At 35.8% G+C, this 18,294-nt stretch overlaps 1 protein-coding gene across 1 annotated transcript in view; it reads right to left on the reverse strand.

Annotated features, from left to right (window-relative positions):
• Positions 1 to 17,308, reverse strand: part of LOC139316450 (ankyrin repeat and SOCS box protein 9-like) — a 34,458-nt gene extending 17,150 nt beyond the window's left edge. Inside the window, exons 1-2 of the mRNA XM_070943178.1 lie at positions 17,215 to 17,308; positions 2,879 to 2,958 (exon numbers count right to left, since the gene is read on the reverse strand). Coding sequence (XP_070799279.1) covers positions 2,879 to 2,958; positions 17,215 to 17,308 — 174 coding nt within the window. The remainder of the gene's footprint in view (positions 1 to 2,878; positions 2,959 to 17,214) is intronic.
• Between the last annotated feature and the right edge of the window lie 986 nt (positions 17,309 to 18,294).

Raw genomic sequence — 18,294 nt, forward strand, 5'->3', positions numbered from 1 at the left:
TCAATGACCAGAAGTCCACAAGTATAATCTCAGAGCAGAAGGCTGCTTTGAAAGCTCCTCAAAAAATATTTTAATGTGAAAGAGGAAGAAATTAATACATTCACATAAATTAATTTTAATTAAATCCTGATTGATCACATATAATTCGCATCTGACTTCCACCATGTTTATGGGTGCATTTTTAAGCAAATCATTGAAAATTTGAGCGCTCAACTGTTCTTCCTGTCAAAAAGATTTATTCTTCTGGATTAGGTGAAGAAGAACCTACACAACTGCATTGCATTTTAACTATTTTTTACTGTTTTACTTCCTATTTTTCTACAAATGACTCAGCAAATCAGGACAGAATTTTATAGAATCTATACTTTTTTTCTCAGCTATCCTTTTTTGTTTCTCACTATCCTATTCATGCTTAAGATGAAATGTCAAGCATGGATGTAAGTTATTTTTACACACCACAATGAAATCAAAATGCATGAATGCCACATAATCAATCGCTATAACAAAATGAATCTGCAAGGAACTCCAAGGCTTTTCAAGGATTGCTGCTTTTCCCCATATTTTTTAATTTCTGCATGAAGAAGATGGAGAAACTCATTCACCAATTGAAGTGTTATCCCTATGTGGATGGTAGTTCAGGTAGTCCTCACAATCACAATTGGGTCCTGAACTTCTGTCAGTAAGCAATATGTCATTAAGTATCTGATTTTACCTTTTTTGCTGCAATTGCTAAGCATCTCATGTTATTGTTAAATGAACCCCACTGACTTTGCTTGTTGGAAGCCCTCTGTGAAGGTCACAATGACCACAGTGGTGAGTTGCCCCAGGTTCGCACCTGTTCTATAGATCCGGTAGTAAAACCAGTGGGAGGGTCCGCCCACCGACCCTGATGTCATCAAAATGCTTCTGCGCATGCCAGGGATGAAATGCTCCCGGTTCGGACCGGATCACCTGATCTGGTAGCGATCAAGGTGGGTAGTTCGGAGAACTGGTAGCAAAAATCCCTGCCCTCCCCCCCATACCCAGCTGAGCCACACAATCATCAGAGGATTTTTTTTTTACTTTTAAAAGCATTTTTTCTACCTCTTTGGCCAAAAAAATGCTTTTAAAAGTAAAAAAAAAAAAAAAAAAGCCACTGATGATCGCGCGGCTCAGCTGGGATCCTTAAAGGTTTTTAAAAGCATTTTTTCTACAAACTCTGAAGAGGTTGTAGAAAAAATGCTTTTAAAAGCCTCTGAGGATCCCAGCTAAGTTGCCTGATCGGCAGAGGCTTTTTTTCTTTTAAATGCTTCTGACGATCCAAGCTGAGTTGCCTGATCAGAAGAGGCTTTTTTCTTTTAAAAGCCTCTGTGGATCCAAGCTGAGTTGCCTGATCGTCAGAGACATTTAAAAGGAAAAAAGCCTCTGCCGATCAGGCAACTCAGCTGGGATCCTCAGAGGCTTTTAAAAGCATTTTTTCTACAACCTCTTCGCTGAAGAGAAAAAATGGTAGAAAAATGTAGAAAAAATGGTTTTAAAAGAAAAAAAAAGGCCACGCCTACCCAGTCACATTACCTCCCCAAGCCACGCCCACAGAACCGGTAGTAACAAATTTTAGATTTCACCACTGGCGCATGTGCAGGTGTGTGTGTATGCACGAGTGAAGCGAGCGTGTGCACGGCCCCATTGCAAACGGGTAGTAAAGGTAGGTAGAACACACCCCTGGATAATCACATGATCCCATGACATTGAAATTATCATAAATATATGCCGGCTCCTGAATTCTGATCATGTGGCCACAAGGACTAGTTGTAAGTCACTTTTTTAGCATTGCCATAACTTCAGGCAGTTATTAAACAAATTGTCATAAATTGGGGACCATATGTACCCACATATACAATAACATATAAGCTCAACGAGAGATACCATGGAATTCCTGAATGAGTGTCTTAAGACTGTAAGGATTTAGTTGGGGCCAAACAAGCTCAAATTAAGAATGAGGTGATCATAAACACAGCATACATAAAGTGAATGCAATAGTGATAATGTGAAACCATTGTTAGCTCTGGCATGTTTTTCTCAAAAACCTGAATTAAATACTAGTTTGGACAAAAATATTGTAAAATATATGACTGTAGAACACCGCAAACAGCCACAAATGTGAGCCGGTTACAGAGCACCTGACATGCAATCACATGACTACAAGGAAGGTGGCCATCAGAACTTCAGAACTGGGTCATAAGAACCTTTGGGGGTGGATATCCATTGTAATTTTTAAAGGCCACTAAGCAACTGATCATAAACTGAGGACTACCTATATTCCTATTCCAAAGTCACATCATTGGTTACCAAAAGGCTAGGTTCAATTCAAGTGCTAGTTATAATGGGTAGGTTTTTTTACAGCAGAGCACTGGGAGAGATCTGGAAATATCTTGCTAAATTTGAATGTGCCACCTGCACAGTCATTTAGTGAACACCAGTTGCTGGTCCATTCCCTCCAACCTGTAATGGATGGAAGGTATGGATCATATAACAAACTTCAGTAGTGGCCCCATTTTATGGAACAGTCTCCTCCTCAAAGCTAAGGGTGGTTATAACTCTGCAATTACTTTGTGAGCAGGCAAAAACAGCCCTGTTCAGTAGATTTCTGGCCCTCAGATTGTCAATGGCACATTTGAGGTACTAGTGTTTTAATGATGTGCATGTATGTGTGTAAATAAAAATGAGAAAGTTAGCTGTAAACATTGGGGAGAGAGAGAGAAAATACTGTAATATAGATTTCCTTGAAGTCAAAGCACAGTCAACCTTATATCCTTACTATGTGAAGTACAGCCTGTCTTCAGAAAAGGATTTAATGATCAGGATAAGCAAAAGATTGATCTCCTTTCTATCACCATACCTGATTGATAAGTTTCTTCAGAGCAAGTAGTCTCCCATGAATGGATGCTTCATGTAAAGGAGACCAGTCAGAAACAAAATCTGTATGAAGATTGAGAAAAAGGATATAATTTAATTAGTATATCTCTATACTTGAATTTGGATAATACCTTAATAAAGCTCCAACTACCTAAAGGGATTTTCTAAGATTATACACATCTATGGGTTTCAATGTGATTAAATACTTCATATTACTTCAATAAGAAAAGGCAAGTATATTTTATTATCTGACAGGTTATTCTTATCTTAAGTCCTATATAACTCAGGGTAAAAAAGCAAAATATCACACTTAATGAAACAGATAAAAAAGCCAGTCATCACTGCTGCCATCTCTGTGCCTTTTGCTATGCTGCTCATTTTATTTGGTTGCCTACTATGGGAAAAACAATTTACAAAAAAGGCACAGCTTTTTTTACCTCCAGCAAAACTAAAATAATGTAAAACTCCTTAACTAAAGCAGATTTCATGCATGACCTTAATGTGGGAGTTATGCACATGACATAAGGCAGGAATGAGTTTCAAAGTCTGCTCCTGAGTACCACAGCAAGAATTCTGAACTGCATTTGGGGCATATCAATTTCAATGAGTAGACACCATTCACACACTCTATTCCATTTGCCCATCAAATTTATTTATATTAAGAACAGCTCTGATTCCACAACGTCAGGTCTTATATTCCAGATTTCTTTCCATTTCTAGATCCAATGTATTAGATCCATGACCCATGTTTTCTGTTTCCACTTATATCACAAAATATCTAATTGTGACTTTGCTCCTACAGTGATACCTGAAGAACTTAAACAACTTCACTATTTCTCTCTTGCTATCTGGTATGGCTAACCTGCTCACCAGAGAAGTTAAATAAACCACCTCTCCTCTATCATCTACTGTAAATGTTACTTCTAAGACTGCCTCTTCTACAAGGGCTTAACACAGTGCCTGAGTTACTACACTGCACATGAACTCAGCCTACAACTAATTTGCTACATAAGTACATGTTGCCGTAATTCAAGGATCAGACTCAATAATGAATTCAGACTTCTTATATTCAAACAGAAGATAGTTTATTTACAGAAGGCATTCTTTATTCACAGAGTGATTGCAGAAAGAAGCAAGGGAAATGAGTGTGCATCATCTTTTATATCAGGGAGGCGGGATTAGAAGTGGGGAGTGGTTAGTGAGAAATACATTAGAGAGAGGAGAATGAGTTAACTCTTGACACTCCTGGATATATATTTCTTTCATTCAAGAATGAGGCATTTATACATGACAAATCCCCCTCTAAATGCCAATTTGATATACAACAATAATTACATTCAGAATTAGAATAATATTGAACACACAATTTTGAGGTTAGATATTTATGTTGTTTGGATTGTAATGGTTTAGTCAATATATCAGCTATTTGTTCTGTAGTGTCACAATGGATAGCTTTGATGAACCCGTTTTCAGATAATTGTCTTACATGTTTGTATTTGATATCTATATGCCTAGACCTTTGGCCGATAGCGTCTGCTCTTGATATTTCTATAGCAGCTTTATTATCTTCATATATAGTGATGGGTTGTGATGGACTCTTCCAAACATTAGTCAATAAATCATTGAACCAGATGAGATTGTTAGATGCTTTAGACAGACAAATATACTCTGCTTCAGTGGTTGAAGTAGCTACTAAGTTCTGTTTCCCAGTATACCAGTAGACTGGGCAGTTGTTAAGAAAGAACACATAACCGGAAGTGCTCTTCCTACTCTTAGTGTCACCTGCCCAGTCAGCATCAGCGTAACAGGTGAGGATAGGCTCTTTAATATTGTTTGGTTCTAATAGTAGACAGAAATCTAAACTGTGTTTCAAATATCTCAATACTCTCTTAACTGCTTCCCAATGGTAAATTAGAGGTCTACTGACATATCTAGACAACAAATTAAGGGGTAGAGCAATATCAGGTCTAGTCCAATTAGCAATATACAAAAGAGAACCGATAACTGATCTATAAAGCGTATTGTCATTAAATTCAGGAGATGATTCATTCATGTTCTTTATGAAATCAGTCTGCGTTGGAGTGTCACAAGGTTTTGCATTACTCATATTACATTTGTTCAAGAGTTCAATTATTTTATCCTTTTGTGATAAGCTAAATCCTTTCTCGGTCTTACTGATGTGTACTCCAAGATATTTGTTTACTTTCCCCAATGACTTTAAGGAGAAATGTTCTCCTAGTTTTGTTACAAAAATATCTCTCTTGACTTTATGTTTGCCAATATACAAAATATCATCCACATAAATTAATACAAATTCTAATGAATCACCTTCTTTTCTGACGAAAAAACAATTATCTGCCATTGTGACATTGAAGTTCATAGCCTTGAGTACGTTGACCAAGCATTCATACCAACGTTTGCCGGATTGCTTTAATCCATACAAACTTTTGTTCAGTAACCATGTGTCATTTCTATTTGTGTTTTTGCTGTGTGGAGCTCTTACATAAATTTCTTTATCAAGTTTGGCATGTGGATATGCAGTTTGTATATCATATTGAAAAACTTCAAGATTAAGAGCTGAGGCTATCACTAAAGCTGTCTTAACACTTTCAGTTCTCACTGTGGGAGAATATGTGTCGGTATAATCCTCAGGGTATCTTTGAGCAAAACCCTGTGCTACTAATCTTGCTTTATATAGTGTGTTATCTTCTTCTAAATTTTTAATCTTAAATATCCATCTAGTGCCTATAACTGTTTTATCCTTTGGGACTGGTGCTGGAGTGAATACGTTAAGTTCTCGTAAACTGTCCATTTCTTTGGCCATGGCTAGTTCCCATTTGTTTCATTCCTCTAAAGGGAGTTTTAATACATCTTCATAAGTGTTTGGTGTTGGTGTTTCATTATGTATGTGCATTATATAATCTTTAAATCGTTCAGGTACTTGATTTCTGTTACATCTAATTGTTCTTTCTGGCCTATCATTATTATCATGTAAATATCTTGCCTTCTTTTGTGTTAGTGAATCTATTTTGATTTTGGGATAATTTCCTATCCACGTTTTGGTATTGTCCTTTTGTGAATTACAAGTTTGTTCTTCTTGTTTTGTTTTACCTTATGTTTCAATACTGGGCCTAGTTATTGGGAGTATTTCATTGAGATGTATTTTGGACCAATTGCTTTGTTCGTGAAATACAGCGGTCCTAGAGATTATGAATTTGTTGTTACTGTCAATAAATCTATATCCTTTTGTACCTGTTTCATAACCCATGAATCTAAGCCTTCTGGACACATTATCCCCCTTACGCCTTAATTGTTTCGGTATATGTACATCTGCTGTAACTCCAAACACATGCATGTGGGCTATCTTAGGTTTTTAACTATACATCATTTCATATGGTGTTTTGTTTATGACACTAGACCAAAGTTGGTTGAGTGTATAATTGGAATATAACAGGGCTTCTGACCAGAAATGCTTACCTAACCCTGCATCCTCTAATGTACATCTAATCATGGTTTGTAATGTCGAGTTTCATTGTTCTACTATTCCATTTTGAAAAGCAGAGAAAGGACTAGAGGTGAAATGCAACATCCCCTTTGATTTTAGCCAATGAGAGAATTCTCTTGACATGAATTCAGACCCTCTGTCTGTCATGATTTGTTTGATTTGTATGTGATGTTGTGTCTCTACACGTTTATGAAATTCTTTAAATTTTTGAAAAGTTTCATCTTTATGTCTTAAGGTGTAGACAAAGCCATAACGACTGAAGTCATCTACAATAGTGAGAAAATATCTTTTTTTGTATGTAATTGATAGAGTTAATGGACCAACTAGATCCATATGCACTAGACAAAAATATGATTTGATGACCTTGTTGCCTTTTTGGGTCTGGGCTTAGTTTTCAGTTTTGAAGACTTACATACTGAACATTCCAGGTAATTTTTACAGTCCTTTATTTTAACACCTTCAGCAAGTTCACTCATTTTTTGTATTACAGGAAAACTGGTGTGTCCTAATTTTCTATGTAATATATGTGCACATTCATCATGAATTGGCTTTCCTATTATGGGTTTTCTGTTTATGTGTGTATTGTTGTCAGATGCAGTTTCATCATCATGTTCTGATTCATGTTCTTCATTGTCACTATATCATTTTCTGTTTCTGTGTTAGTATTAGTTTCTATGTTTGAATTAATGTTGTGTAACCATTTTTCTTCTGTAATTAAGTATGGTAGGTCTCCTTTAGTAATTATATTACCTATGTTTATTTTGTTTTTCTCTAGAGTTACTTTTCCCTTTGAGAATATTATATTTATGTTAGAGTCCCTGCTTAGTTTTATTGCACTGAGAATGTTGTGAGGTATTTTGGGTATTAATAGTACCCCCTCTATTTTCCCTAGACCGGGTAATTCTACATTTCCTCTTCCAAGAACTTGGACTTCCTCTTGGTTTGCTACCTTAATCACAAATTTATCTTCGACGAAGGAAGATAATATTTTCCTATCGTGTGTTGTGTGATTTGTTGCTCTGGAATCAATGAGCCAAGCATTGTCTTTTGAGTCTTGATTTTTGACTATTGTGTGTTTATCTATTCCGTACAATGATCCGGACTTCCTGTCCCTTGAGTTGTCTCTGCCCCCTCTATGTTCTCTAAAGTTTGGTGAATTTCTGTGTCTATATCTGTCAATGGATGATTGTCTATCATTAATTTATCTGTTTCTTGTGTCGTGTCTTTGTCTCTCTCTAGGAGGTTTTGGACAGTCTCTCCTATAATGTTCTTTAGACCCACAGTTATAACACTCTATCGTGTCCTGATGTCTGTCTTGGAATGCTACCCTTTTGATCTGTCTATGCTCTTTATGTATACTGTAGCGGCTTCTTCTCAAATTATCTTCCGCAATTAATCTGTTCGATAAACTCTCTATAGATAGATAGCCTAAGTTAATTGTATCTAGATGTGATATGAAGTTATCCCATGATGAGTCTAATGAATTAATAATAATGCTTTTCATTGTCTGGTCAGATATTATTTCTCCCCTTAAGTGAAGTTCTGCTCTAGTTGTGTTTAGTGATAGTAGATGTTCACTTACAGTAGTCACAGGTTTTATCCTGGCTGAGAAAAAGTTTTTAGACATTCTAGTTGTGGTTGCCACACTTTCACTATGAAACAGTTTAAACATACAATGAATTATTTCTGAGACAGTTAGGTTATGCTTAATACTATGATAAATAGCAGGTGAGATACTAGAGATTAGTAAATAAAATGCTCTGTGATGTAGGCAGTCCAATTTCAGTGTCCATGGTTTTTTAGGAGGGTTAGTTATGAAAAATAATAAATTTTCTTTTAAGAAAACAACCTGGAGTTGCTGACTCCATTCTTGTAAGTTAACACCGTCTATTCTCAATTTTGGAAAATCATTAGGCAAATTTCCAATGTTATTTGTTGCATTACTTACAGCTGGTGGCTGTCCATGGTCCTGTATATGCTGATAATTGCAGAATGGTGTAGGGATACTCGCGATTAGTCTGAATGGTTCCCTCTGTCTTTTATTATCTCTAAGTTTGTCTGAGCGTATTTGCGCATGCGCGTAGATCATTTCGTTCCTGAAGCTGTCGGGGAAGGGTCTCGCCGCTGCAGCTCCCTCGCAGTGCTCTTCTTCTGAAGATTCGCTTTCTGGCTTGACTTTGGGTGTCCATGTATGAATCGGGGTTTGTTTCTTCTCACTGTAGTCATCTCGGCTGAGGTTTCTGGCTCCCGGAAGCGTCTGCGATGTGGGCGAGTACTTGCAAGGCTCTCTGGGTTCAGGCATTAATGCTCTCATCGGTCGGATCAGAGTAGACTTTAATTGATGTTGGGACGCTTGTGTGTTCGTTCCTGTGTCTCCGTTATTGGATCGTGTAGTTTGTTTTTTCTTTATTATTTGATTGACTGTCTTTGGTACTTTCGTTGATTCTTTTGTGATTTTTAAATTCGGGCCGAATGCTGCAAAGAGTGTTTTCATAGCTGTTTCGATTTTTAGTTTGGTTGATGTTTCTTCGGTGTCTGTATCGGATTTTTCTGATGAGTAGAATTTTTCTTTTTTATTTCTTGTGTTGTGTAGAGTTTTTCGCGCCAGCCATTTTGAACTCTGCTTTCTGATTGGTTCTGGGTCAGTCATTTTGGCGGGCTGACAAATCAAAGATGTCTGCCATTCAAAATTTTGTGTGGGATTGTTAGTCTTTTCTTTAGTTATATTTTCATCTATGGGTAATTTGCTCACCATTTCGTGGTCTTTTGGTCCTGGTGCGTTGATGTAGTTCTCTCTCGCTGCTCCGCTATCTTTTATGATGTCTTGGAGGTTCGCGATGAGATTTTTGTCGTCTTTTTGGCTTTTCAGTAGTCTTAGTATTTCTAATCTGAGTGTGTTGTTTTCTGTCTCGCTCGCTTCTTGGTCGCTGGATTCATCGATTACCTCTTCGTCGTCTGTAGTGAGGTTTTCAGATTCTTTTGTCATTTGTATTGTAGTTTCGTTGATCATTTCTTGATCTGTTTCCATTTCTTTGGTGTGTGCCCTGGTGTTGGGTCTTTTTCTTTTGTTTCTGGAGTTTTCTTTCTTTGGCATTTCTGTTTCTTATTGAGTCAGTCCAACCATCCTCTGCTACCAGATTGTTGCCGTAATTCGAGGATCAGACTCAATAATGAATTCAGACTTCTTATATTCAAACAGAAGATAGTTTATTTACAGAAGGCATTCTTTATTCACAGAGTGATTGCAGAAAGAAGCGAGGGAAATGAGTGTGCATCATCTTTTATATCAGGGAGGCGGGATTAGAAGTGGGGAGTGGTTAGTGAGAAATACATTAGAGAGAGGAGAATGAGTTAACTCTTGACACTCCTGGATATATATTTCTTTCATTCAAGAATGAGGCATTTATACATGACAGTACACAGTAATTAATTTATAAGTTCTACCTTCCTTTCCTTCATTTTTCTCCTTTAGAATCTAAGTTCCTTGGTGTATGGGTCAGTAAAACTCTGTTTACTATTTGGTTCTAAAGTAACAGATGTAACGGCAGTATAGCATTAATACAACATATCAAAAAGTTATTGTAAATTTTTCTAAAAATTGTCCAGCAATTGGTAATGACTAAGTTTCTGTTCAGTTTGATTATAGAAATGAAAAATTGCATTTCCTATCTGACACTTTGTTTTCACATTGTGTCAGATAATTAATGTAGTGCTAAACAAACACAATTCAGCAATAAAGTCTAACAAGAAATGCAGACCAGCAAAAATGTTGTCCCTCTTATTTACATGAAAAAGAATTAAAAGGATCTTTCAATTTCATGTCTTTTCAATTATTTTAAATGGTCTTTTACTTTAAGCATGAACTTTGACAGTATGGCCTCATTTTTTTTAAGGATAAAATGTTCATGAATATTCTTGCTTTTGGTTAAGTGAATTAAATGATAAGATGACTCCATTTAACTCAATTTTCTTTCAGATTTGTGGCCTTTCTAATTTCAACATTATCATTAATATATTATTATATTAGTAATATAATAATTATAACATAAATGTAATTATATTAGTAATAAGTTATTATTATTAGTAATTCCAGCACAGATGCAGTATTGTCGAAAGAATATCGTCACAATGATAGATGACTTGATACCCCACATACATGTTGGATTTCAATTCCCATCACTCCCAACTGTCATATAAATTATAAGTACAGGGCTGGATTTGGATGTGAGCGCAAGTTGGCTGCAACACTGTTGCTCCATTATCACCAGGGTTGATTTGGCTAATCTGGCTGGCTAGGCGGGGGTCCCCTTCTTCTCTTACTACTCCATGTGTGTCCCTGCAAAGCTGTGTCCTTTTTTTTTTATTAGTTTTACAAAAAGAAAAAAAATTTTTTTACAAGTATTTCCCCATCCCCCCCTCCCTCCTTACCTCCCCACCCCCACCCCGAACTTCCCAGAACAAAATACAGGGTATAACAATTAACAATCATATGCTAAGCTAAACTAATTAACTAAGGATTCCTATCCCCCCCTTCACACTTTAACTCTCCTTTTACCTAACTAAATATAAATACTCTTAATTTTTCTATTCATTCATAAGCTATTTGATACTTTTTAGTCTGATATTTGTTTTGAATATAATCAATCCATCTTCTCCATTCCGATATATATCTTTCTTGTGAGTGATCTTTCAAATATGCTGAAATCTTCACCATTTCTGCCAGATTCGCTACTTTTAATATCCATTCGTCAATAGTAGGCAAATCTTCCTTCTTCCAATATTGTGCCACCAAAAGTCTAGCTGCAGTTATTAAATTTAAGATCAATTTAGTCTCTATAACCGTACAATCTGTAATTATACCCAGAAAAAACAATTGTGGAATAAACTTTATCTTCTTTTTAAGAATATTTTGGATAATCCACCATATTTTAATCCAAAATGCTTCAACTTTTTTACAAATCCACCATATATGATAATAAGTGGCATCATCACAATCACATCTCCAACACTTAGATTGCAAATTCGGATACATACAAGCCAACTTTTTAGGATCTAAATGCCATCTATAGAACATTTTATAAAAATTTTCTCTTAAATTTTGTGCTTGTGTAAATTTTACATTTCTAACCCATATTTTTTCCCAAGTTTCCATCATTATTGGTTCCTGAATATTTTGTGCCCATTTTATCATGCAGTCCTTAACTAATTCCGTTTCTGAATCTATTTCTATCAATACATTATATAATCTTTTTATATGCATTTGACCTTGGTCTCTAATTTGTTTTACCAAATTTTCCTCGTTCTGCATGATACCAATTCTCTGATCTTCTTTCCATCTAGGTTGCAACTGACCATACTGAAACCAAGTTTGAATTATTCTTTCTTCTTTTAATGCATTTAAAGATTTTAACTGCAATACACCCCTTCCATTTTAAGAAGCTCTTTATAAGTAATCACCTCTTGCTTTTGTTCTACACTTATATTCTCTATCGCATGTCTGGGTATTGCCCATATAGGTATCTTATAATTTAACTTATATTGATACTTTTTCCAAACTCGTAACAAGGCATTCCTTAATATATGGCTTTTAAAGGTCTTATCTACCTTTTTATCATATAAGTAAGCATGCCAGCCATATAACAAATCATATCCTTCAATGTTCAATATTCTTTCTTCTGTTGAGTTAATCCAATCACTAATTATTGTTAGGACAGCTGCTTCATAGTATAATCTTAGATTAGGCATTTAAAGACCTCCTCTTTCACGTATATCTTGCATTATTTTTAACTTTATTCTCGGTCTTTTCCCTGCCCAAACAAAATTATTAATACCCTTCTGCCATTCTCTCAAATTTTCATCTTTCTTGAGTATTGGTATCATTTGAAACAAAAATAGAAACCTAGGTAAAACATTCATTTTTATTGCTGCTATTCTTCCTAACAGAGATAATTGTAGTTTTCCCCAATTCTCCATCTCTTTCTGTATTTTTTGCCATAACAATTCATAATTATTTTTATATAATTTTACATTTGAGGCTGTGATATATACCCCTAGATATTTAACCTTTTTTACTATTTCCCCAACAGGATTACTAAATCCTGTTAGTCTTTCTAGGTCTTCTTTTTGCTTTACTGTCATATTTTTAGTTATTATCTTTGTTTTTTGTTTATTTATTTTAAATCCAGACATTTGTCCATATTGGCTAATTATATCCATTAAACCTGTAGCTGATTGTACTGGTTGAGTTAAAGTAACAACCAAGTCATCTGCAAATGCTTTTAATCTATAATCATGATTTCTAATTTTAATTCCCTTTATTTTATTTGACCTTCGAATTTTATTCAATAAAGGTTCCAAAGTTAAAATAAACAATAATGGTGATAGAGGGCATCCCTGTCTTGTTCCTTTTTCAATTTTAAAAGTTTCTGTTAAACCACCATTAATTATTATTTGTGCTGTTTGTCTCTGATAAATCCAGATTGGTCATTATAAATCATTTGTTGCATGATTACCATTAACCTATTTGCTAATATTTTAGCAAAAATCTTATAATCAGTATTTAAAAGCGATATTGGCCTATAATTCTTAGGTTGACTACAGTCTTGATCCTTTTTTGGAATCAATGAAATAAAAGATGTTCTCCAAGAAGGGCGTACATCTCCTCCGGCTTGAATCTTACAAAATAGTTCCTTAAGCGGTTCTACCATTTCTAACTGCAAATTTTTATAATAAACAGCTGTCAGTCCATCTCTGCCTGGAGCTTTACCCCCCTTTAACTGTTTAATTGCTAAAATAATTTCTTCTGAAGTTATTGGTTGGTTCAATCCTTCCCTTTGCTCTGGTGTAATTACAGGGATATTCTCCTCCTGTAAATATCTATCTATATCTTTGCCTTGAATTGTATCACTAGCATATAACTTTGTATAGAATTCTAGAAAAGCTTTTTTAATCATACTTTGTTGATATACCTCTTTACCTTTGTATTCTATTTTTTCTATAGTACGTAGCTTTTGTTTTTTCCTTAACAAGTAGGCTAACCATCTATCTGGTTTATTTCCAAACTGTAGTCTTTCCACTTTAAATCTTTCTTTCTTTATTGTAGAACCCAGTAATCTTAAACAGCCTTAGAAGCGCTAACGATGTTAACTATCACTTTCACTATAACTTTCACTTTCACACCCTGTTACAGTTCAGGCACCATTTTTGCTTTCGTTTTAAAAGTCTTAGAAGGAAGAAGTATAGACACAGAGTTAAAGTTCAGTACTTGCAGTTGCTAGGACTCCTGTTTTTGTTTTGCCTGCTTTAAGCTTATTTTGAATCTGAATGTTGATTGCAGGGGTGGTTGCGGCATCTTGTTCTGCTTGAAGCAGAAAAGCTTCGGATTCGGAGCTCAGTTGAACTACCAGGGAACTCTCACCCTCCAAGCCCCAGAATTGCTCCTAGGGCTTTTGGGGAGCTCTACCTTTGTCCGGCTGCTCGCCTTCCTCTCTTCTCCCGAGGGGAAGGTTTCCAAGCCACCAGACAGCTGATCTGCACTGTCTTGGCGGTTTTAATGAAATCACAGGGCTGACGATCCAAAAGGAACGTCTGTCAGCACCTGCGGTGCCACCGGAAGTCCTCACAAAGCTGTGCACTTGATGAAAGACAACTACCATCCCAGGAGTGTACTGATCTTCAGTGAGGGTATATAATAGCTCCAAATGAGCTATAAATACAGGACTAAATATCCCAGTGGTAGTGGTAGCTAGGTCTGAGCTATCATCATTTACCTTTTATACATAGTTAGCTTCCAGAAAACAAAGTCACTAATCATGAGGAGGATCATATGCTATGTTAGTTAAAGTAGGGGAGTTATAAGGTCAATAGCACAGCTGATTTCACAGAGAAAGGTTTTCAAATAAAAGTGTGTGCTGAGTTAAACCATTCAAAGGTTTCAATAATTAAACACAGCTACAAAATTAGTCTTGCTCCTGGCTAAATTAACAGGCATTATGCCAATAGTTCCAGCTCAGTCAAAATAAATGAATCAAATATCCTTTCAAAAAGGGCATTGAATTTGGTGAAACAGCTCTGTATTCTGCAGCTATCATTTGCATAGGCAAAAAGATTAAGTGGTAATAAACTCAGGCATGCCCTCCCAACATGTCTCTTGTTAAAGATGCAAAGTCAGCACTTCATTTTTATATCCTCACTTTAGCCCAATAATACCCTGGGCTGATTCCATCAGCATATCCAAACTACAGACTTACCATTAGAATAACAGGAAAAATGTAAGAAAAAATAGTTGCTTTGAAGGATTTCTGTCACAAAGCAAAATTTACAAAGATGATTTCTTTGGGTGTGATCTGTACTGGAAGTACTAGAGATACGTTTTAGCATGTAATTTATTTTTACTAAAAAAGAAGCAAGAACTTGGGTTTGAAGAAATATTAAAAGGCAGTTACTTTCTATAGGGGAATAAACTTTTATAATTTGACTATTCTTAGGTATAACATATATACTGAAATTTAGTTTACAAGATAGTCTTTGTTCAATTCCTGACATTTCAATTGCAACAGCAGGGTAATATTGATGGAAAAATAACTGCCAGACACCTTAGAGAAAACTGCTGTCAAGAGTAAATGTTACTGTGCAAGAACCATTGAATTGAATAAATACTATTAAGATAGTGTTGTCATATTTCAAATGTCAGTGATCTAATATATATCTGAAATTTCCCTACATGAGAAATTCTCTATATCAGTGATGGCTAACCTTTTTGCCATTGCATGCCAAAAGCGGGAGGAGCGCAGAGGGGTCGTACGCACGCCCAGACCCATAATTCAATGTGCCTTGGTCCCCCACGCGTGTGAGTGCGACTCCCCCCCGCTCCCCCTGCTATTGGCACACAATGGCACAGTGGGACCTGAAGGCCCATTTTTCGCCCTCCCCAGGCTCCAGAGCCTTTCTAGGAGCCTGGGGAGGACAAAAACGGCCTCTGGAGGCTGGTAACGGCCCGTTTCCTGACTTCCGGTGGGCCCGGAAGGCCCAAAAATCAGCTGACCAGCGCGCACATGTGCGTTGGAGCTGAGCTAGGGTAACGCTTGCATGCCCACAGATATGGCTCCGCGTGCCACTTGTGGCACGTGTGCCATAGGTTTGCCATCACGGCTCCATATGAATAAAGTAATAAAAAATATACTAACTATCAAGGTTATAATCCTTCAAAATCAATACATGGTTGTTGGCAGATGTAGGAAGTTTTACACAGAGGGCAACTAAGTTTCATATTGATGTAAAATATTTCCAGGATGGAAGAAATATATTCTTGTACTTATATTAAGAGTTGATTATATTGGTTGGTTTCCAATCTTTTCTTTTTATGTGTGCTATAAAACAACTTTTAACTCAATAGCATTCATACTAAAAATATAAAGCATCATTAGTGAGCATCATACAACATGTGAGAATTATCAGCTGGTATCTACAAGATACCCAAGTTAAATAATATGTAGTTTAAATTTTATATTTTTAACAACTGATATTTTGTTAGATTACCAGACCACAAATTCTGACAATATTGTTAAGGGTTGAACCACATATATATATGTTACTTATAAACTACTCCCATGCAAATTATTTGTGTCCCTACCACAAATTCAGCTTACCATTGTGTTTGTCTAGTAGGTATAAGAATTGTGTACATACACAAAGTTTACATAGAAACCTTTCTATAATTTTTAGAAATTATTTAGAAGATTAAAGATAGCAGAAATATATTAATATTTTTTTCTAACATTTAAGGATGTAGGGACTCAGAAAAATTCTGAGAGTGAAGAATGGAACTTTGTTTCTCATTTTTTAAAAATCCTTCATCTCATATCTCTACTCTGAACTTGTTTCTCAGAAGTTATAATCTTCAGGGATTGAAGGGTGGTGGTGGAATAAAATCTTTCTGACTACTGAATATAAAGGAACTATTTTCCGTACAAGTGTCTAGATCTGTAAAAATGTCACAATTCAGATGTTTTTCTCCCAGTTTTAATTTTTTTGCTTTTTTTTTTGCAACCTGTTTAATACATATAACTTTTTGAATTAAAATGCATTTAAGTGACTCAGCTTTAAATTTATATAAATACCTATTATTGATAAACACCTATTATTGATATAAATGGAATACTGTATAAGTAGGAATAACTACTAAGGTTAACCTATTTTCTGTTGCAGAAAATCAGTATGTTTGCTGAGAGCACTGAAGCCCTATAGAATTTCAACATAAACTGCAGATCACAAACATATCATAGTAATTATTGCATATGCATGCTGCCATTTTTAGTAAAAAAAAAAAAATTAAAAGTTTGCAAGCAGAAAATCAACAGTGAGACATTATGGGGTGAATGCTAAAGTCATTGTTGCTGCAATTCCAATATTACACTGAAAGAATTATCCCTAGCTGTAAAAGATACACAAACTCTAATATTATTCAAAGCATCATCCATACAGTAAAAAGAGGAGGACCCAAGGATATTGTTCAAATTATTATGCCAACTAATCAACTTTCTCATATTTTATGGTGATGCTATGAAGCAATGTAAAAGTCAAACAGATAATATAATTTACATTTCTAAATTCTCAGCCTTAAAAAAATCTCTATATTAGCAACTCTTGTTGCATACTCTTCTGTGTTTTCTGCATTTGATCCTTTTTATTGATTATTTTCTCTGCTGAAAAAAACATTTATTCTAAAGAAATAAATTCTGCTATCTGCCAACTCACAACTTCTCTGGCTTTTTCACTTCGGCTATGAAACTGCAGATAACAGAGTGTGTACTTACCACCCATCAGTGGATTAAGTAAATAACGTGGATGAGTGACCCTTCCTGAACTTCGAAATAGGCAAAGACCGATAACTTCTTCTTCCACATCCATTGCAATACTGGGCTACAGTTATTCCACTTCACAGTTGAGATCATGAGAGTTCAAATTCCAACTTGCCTCTTTTAAAACAAACATACTAACCCACCAAAAATAAAAACAACCCAGATTCAAGTTCCATGAGTTATTTATTAAGGGATTTCTGCAGCTACTGTCAACAGTGTCCAAAACATATAAGACATTTTCAGAACACCTCTTCATTGACTGAATAAAAAAGTACAAGAAGATTTAAGACACACAGAACAAAGTGAGGAATATGGCTGATGTCATATCCTTTCTAGTACCATATCCAATCAGCACGCCTCCCTTCTGTTTTTATAAGAAAGTAACTTCTCATTTGCCAACAAAACAAGACAGAAAGAACTAGTTTAACTTGTTCAGCTAAGTCTGCCTTCAGGGGATTTATAACAGAAAAAGGGGAAAGGGGAGGGGGAAGAGGAGAGGAAGGGAAAGAGAGACATTTTAGTACCATCTATTCTGCTTTCATCACAAAGCATACATTATGTTATTTTCAGACATAGAAGCACTGACATTCAAAAATAACACAAGCCTATACAGAAATGGCAAACTATCCTTTTTCACAAAGAAATGGACACCATTAGAGTGGATATTAAAGCCATATGTTTGAAAAACTAAATTTTCAATGTTATAATTCCTCTGACAGTTTTCCTGATCGTCTCATCCTCTAGTTGTATTTGGGCTAAAGTCTCAGCATGCTTACCCACTTCTTTATGGGGGGTATCATTGGAAGCTAATGGGAGTTGTAATGCAAAGTTGTAATGTAGAGCCTTGGTGGCGCAGCAGACTAAAGTGCTGTTAAGTAACACCAGCTGCCTACTGCAAGTTCAAATCTCACCAGGCTCAAGGTTGACTCAGCCTTCCATCCTTTCGAGGTAGGTAAAATGAGGACCCGGTTTGTGGGGGCAATAAGCTGACTTTGTATAAAAAAGAACACCGCTTGGGGGGGGGCAAAAGCCCTA

Source organism: Pituophis catenifer, unplaced genomic scaffold (genome assembly GCF_029215685.1).
Source record: "Pituophis catenifer annectens isolate HBS135680 unplaced genomic scaffold, rPitCat1.0.hap2 SCAF_4, whole genome shotgun sequence".
NCBI classification, from domain to species: domain Eukaryota; kingdom Metazoa; phylum Chordata; class Lepidosauria; order Squamata; family Colubridae; genus Pituophis; species Pituophis catenifer.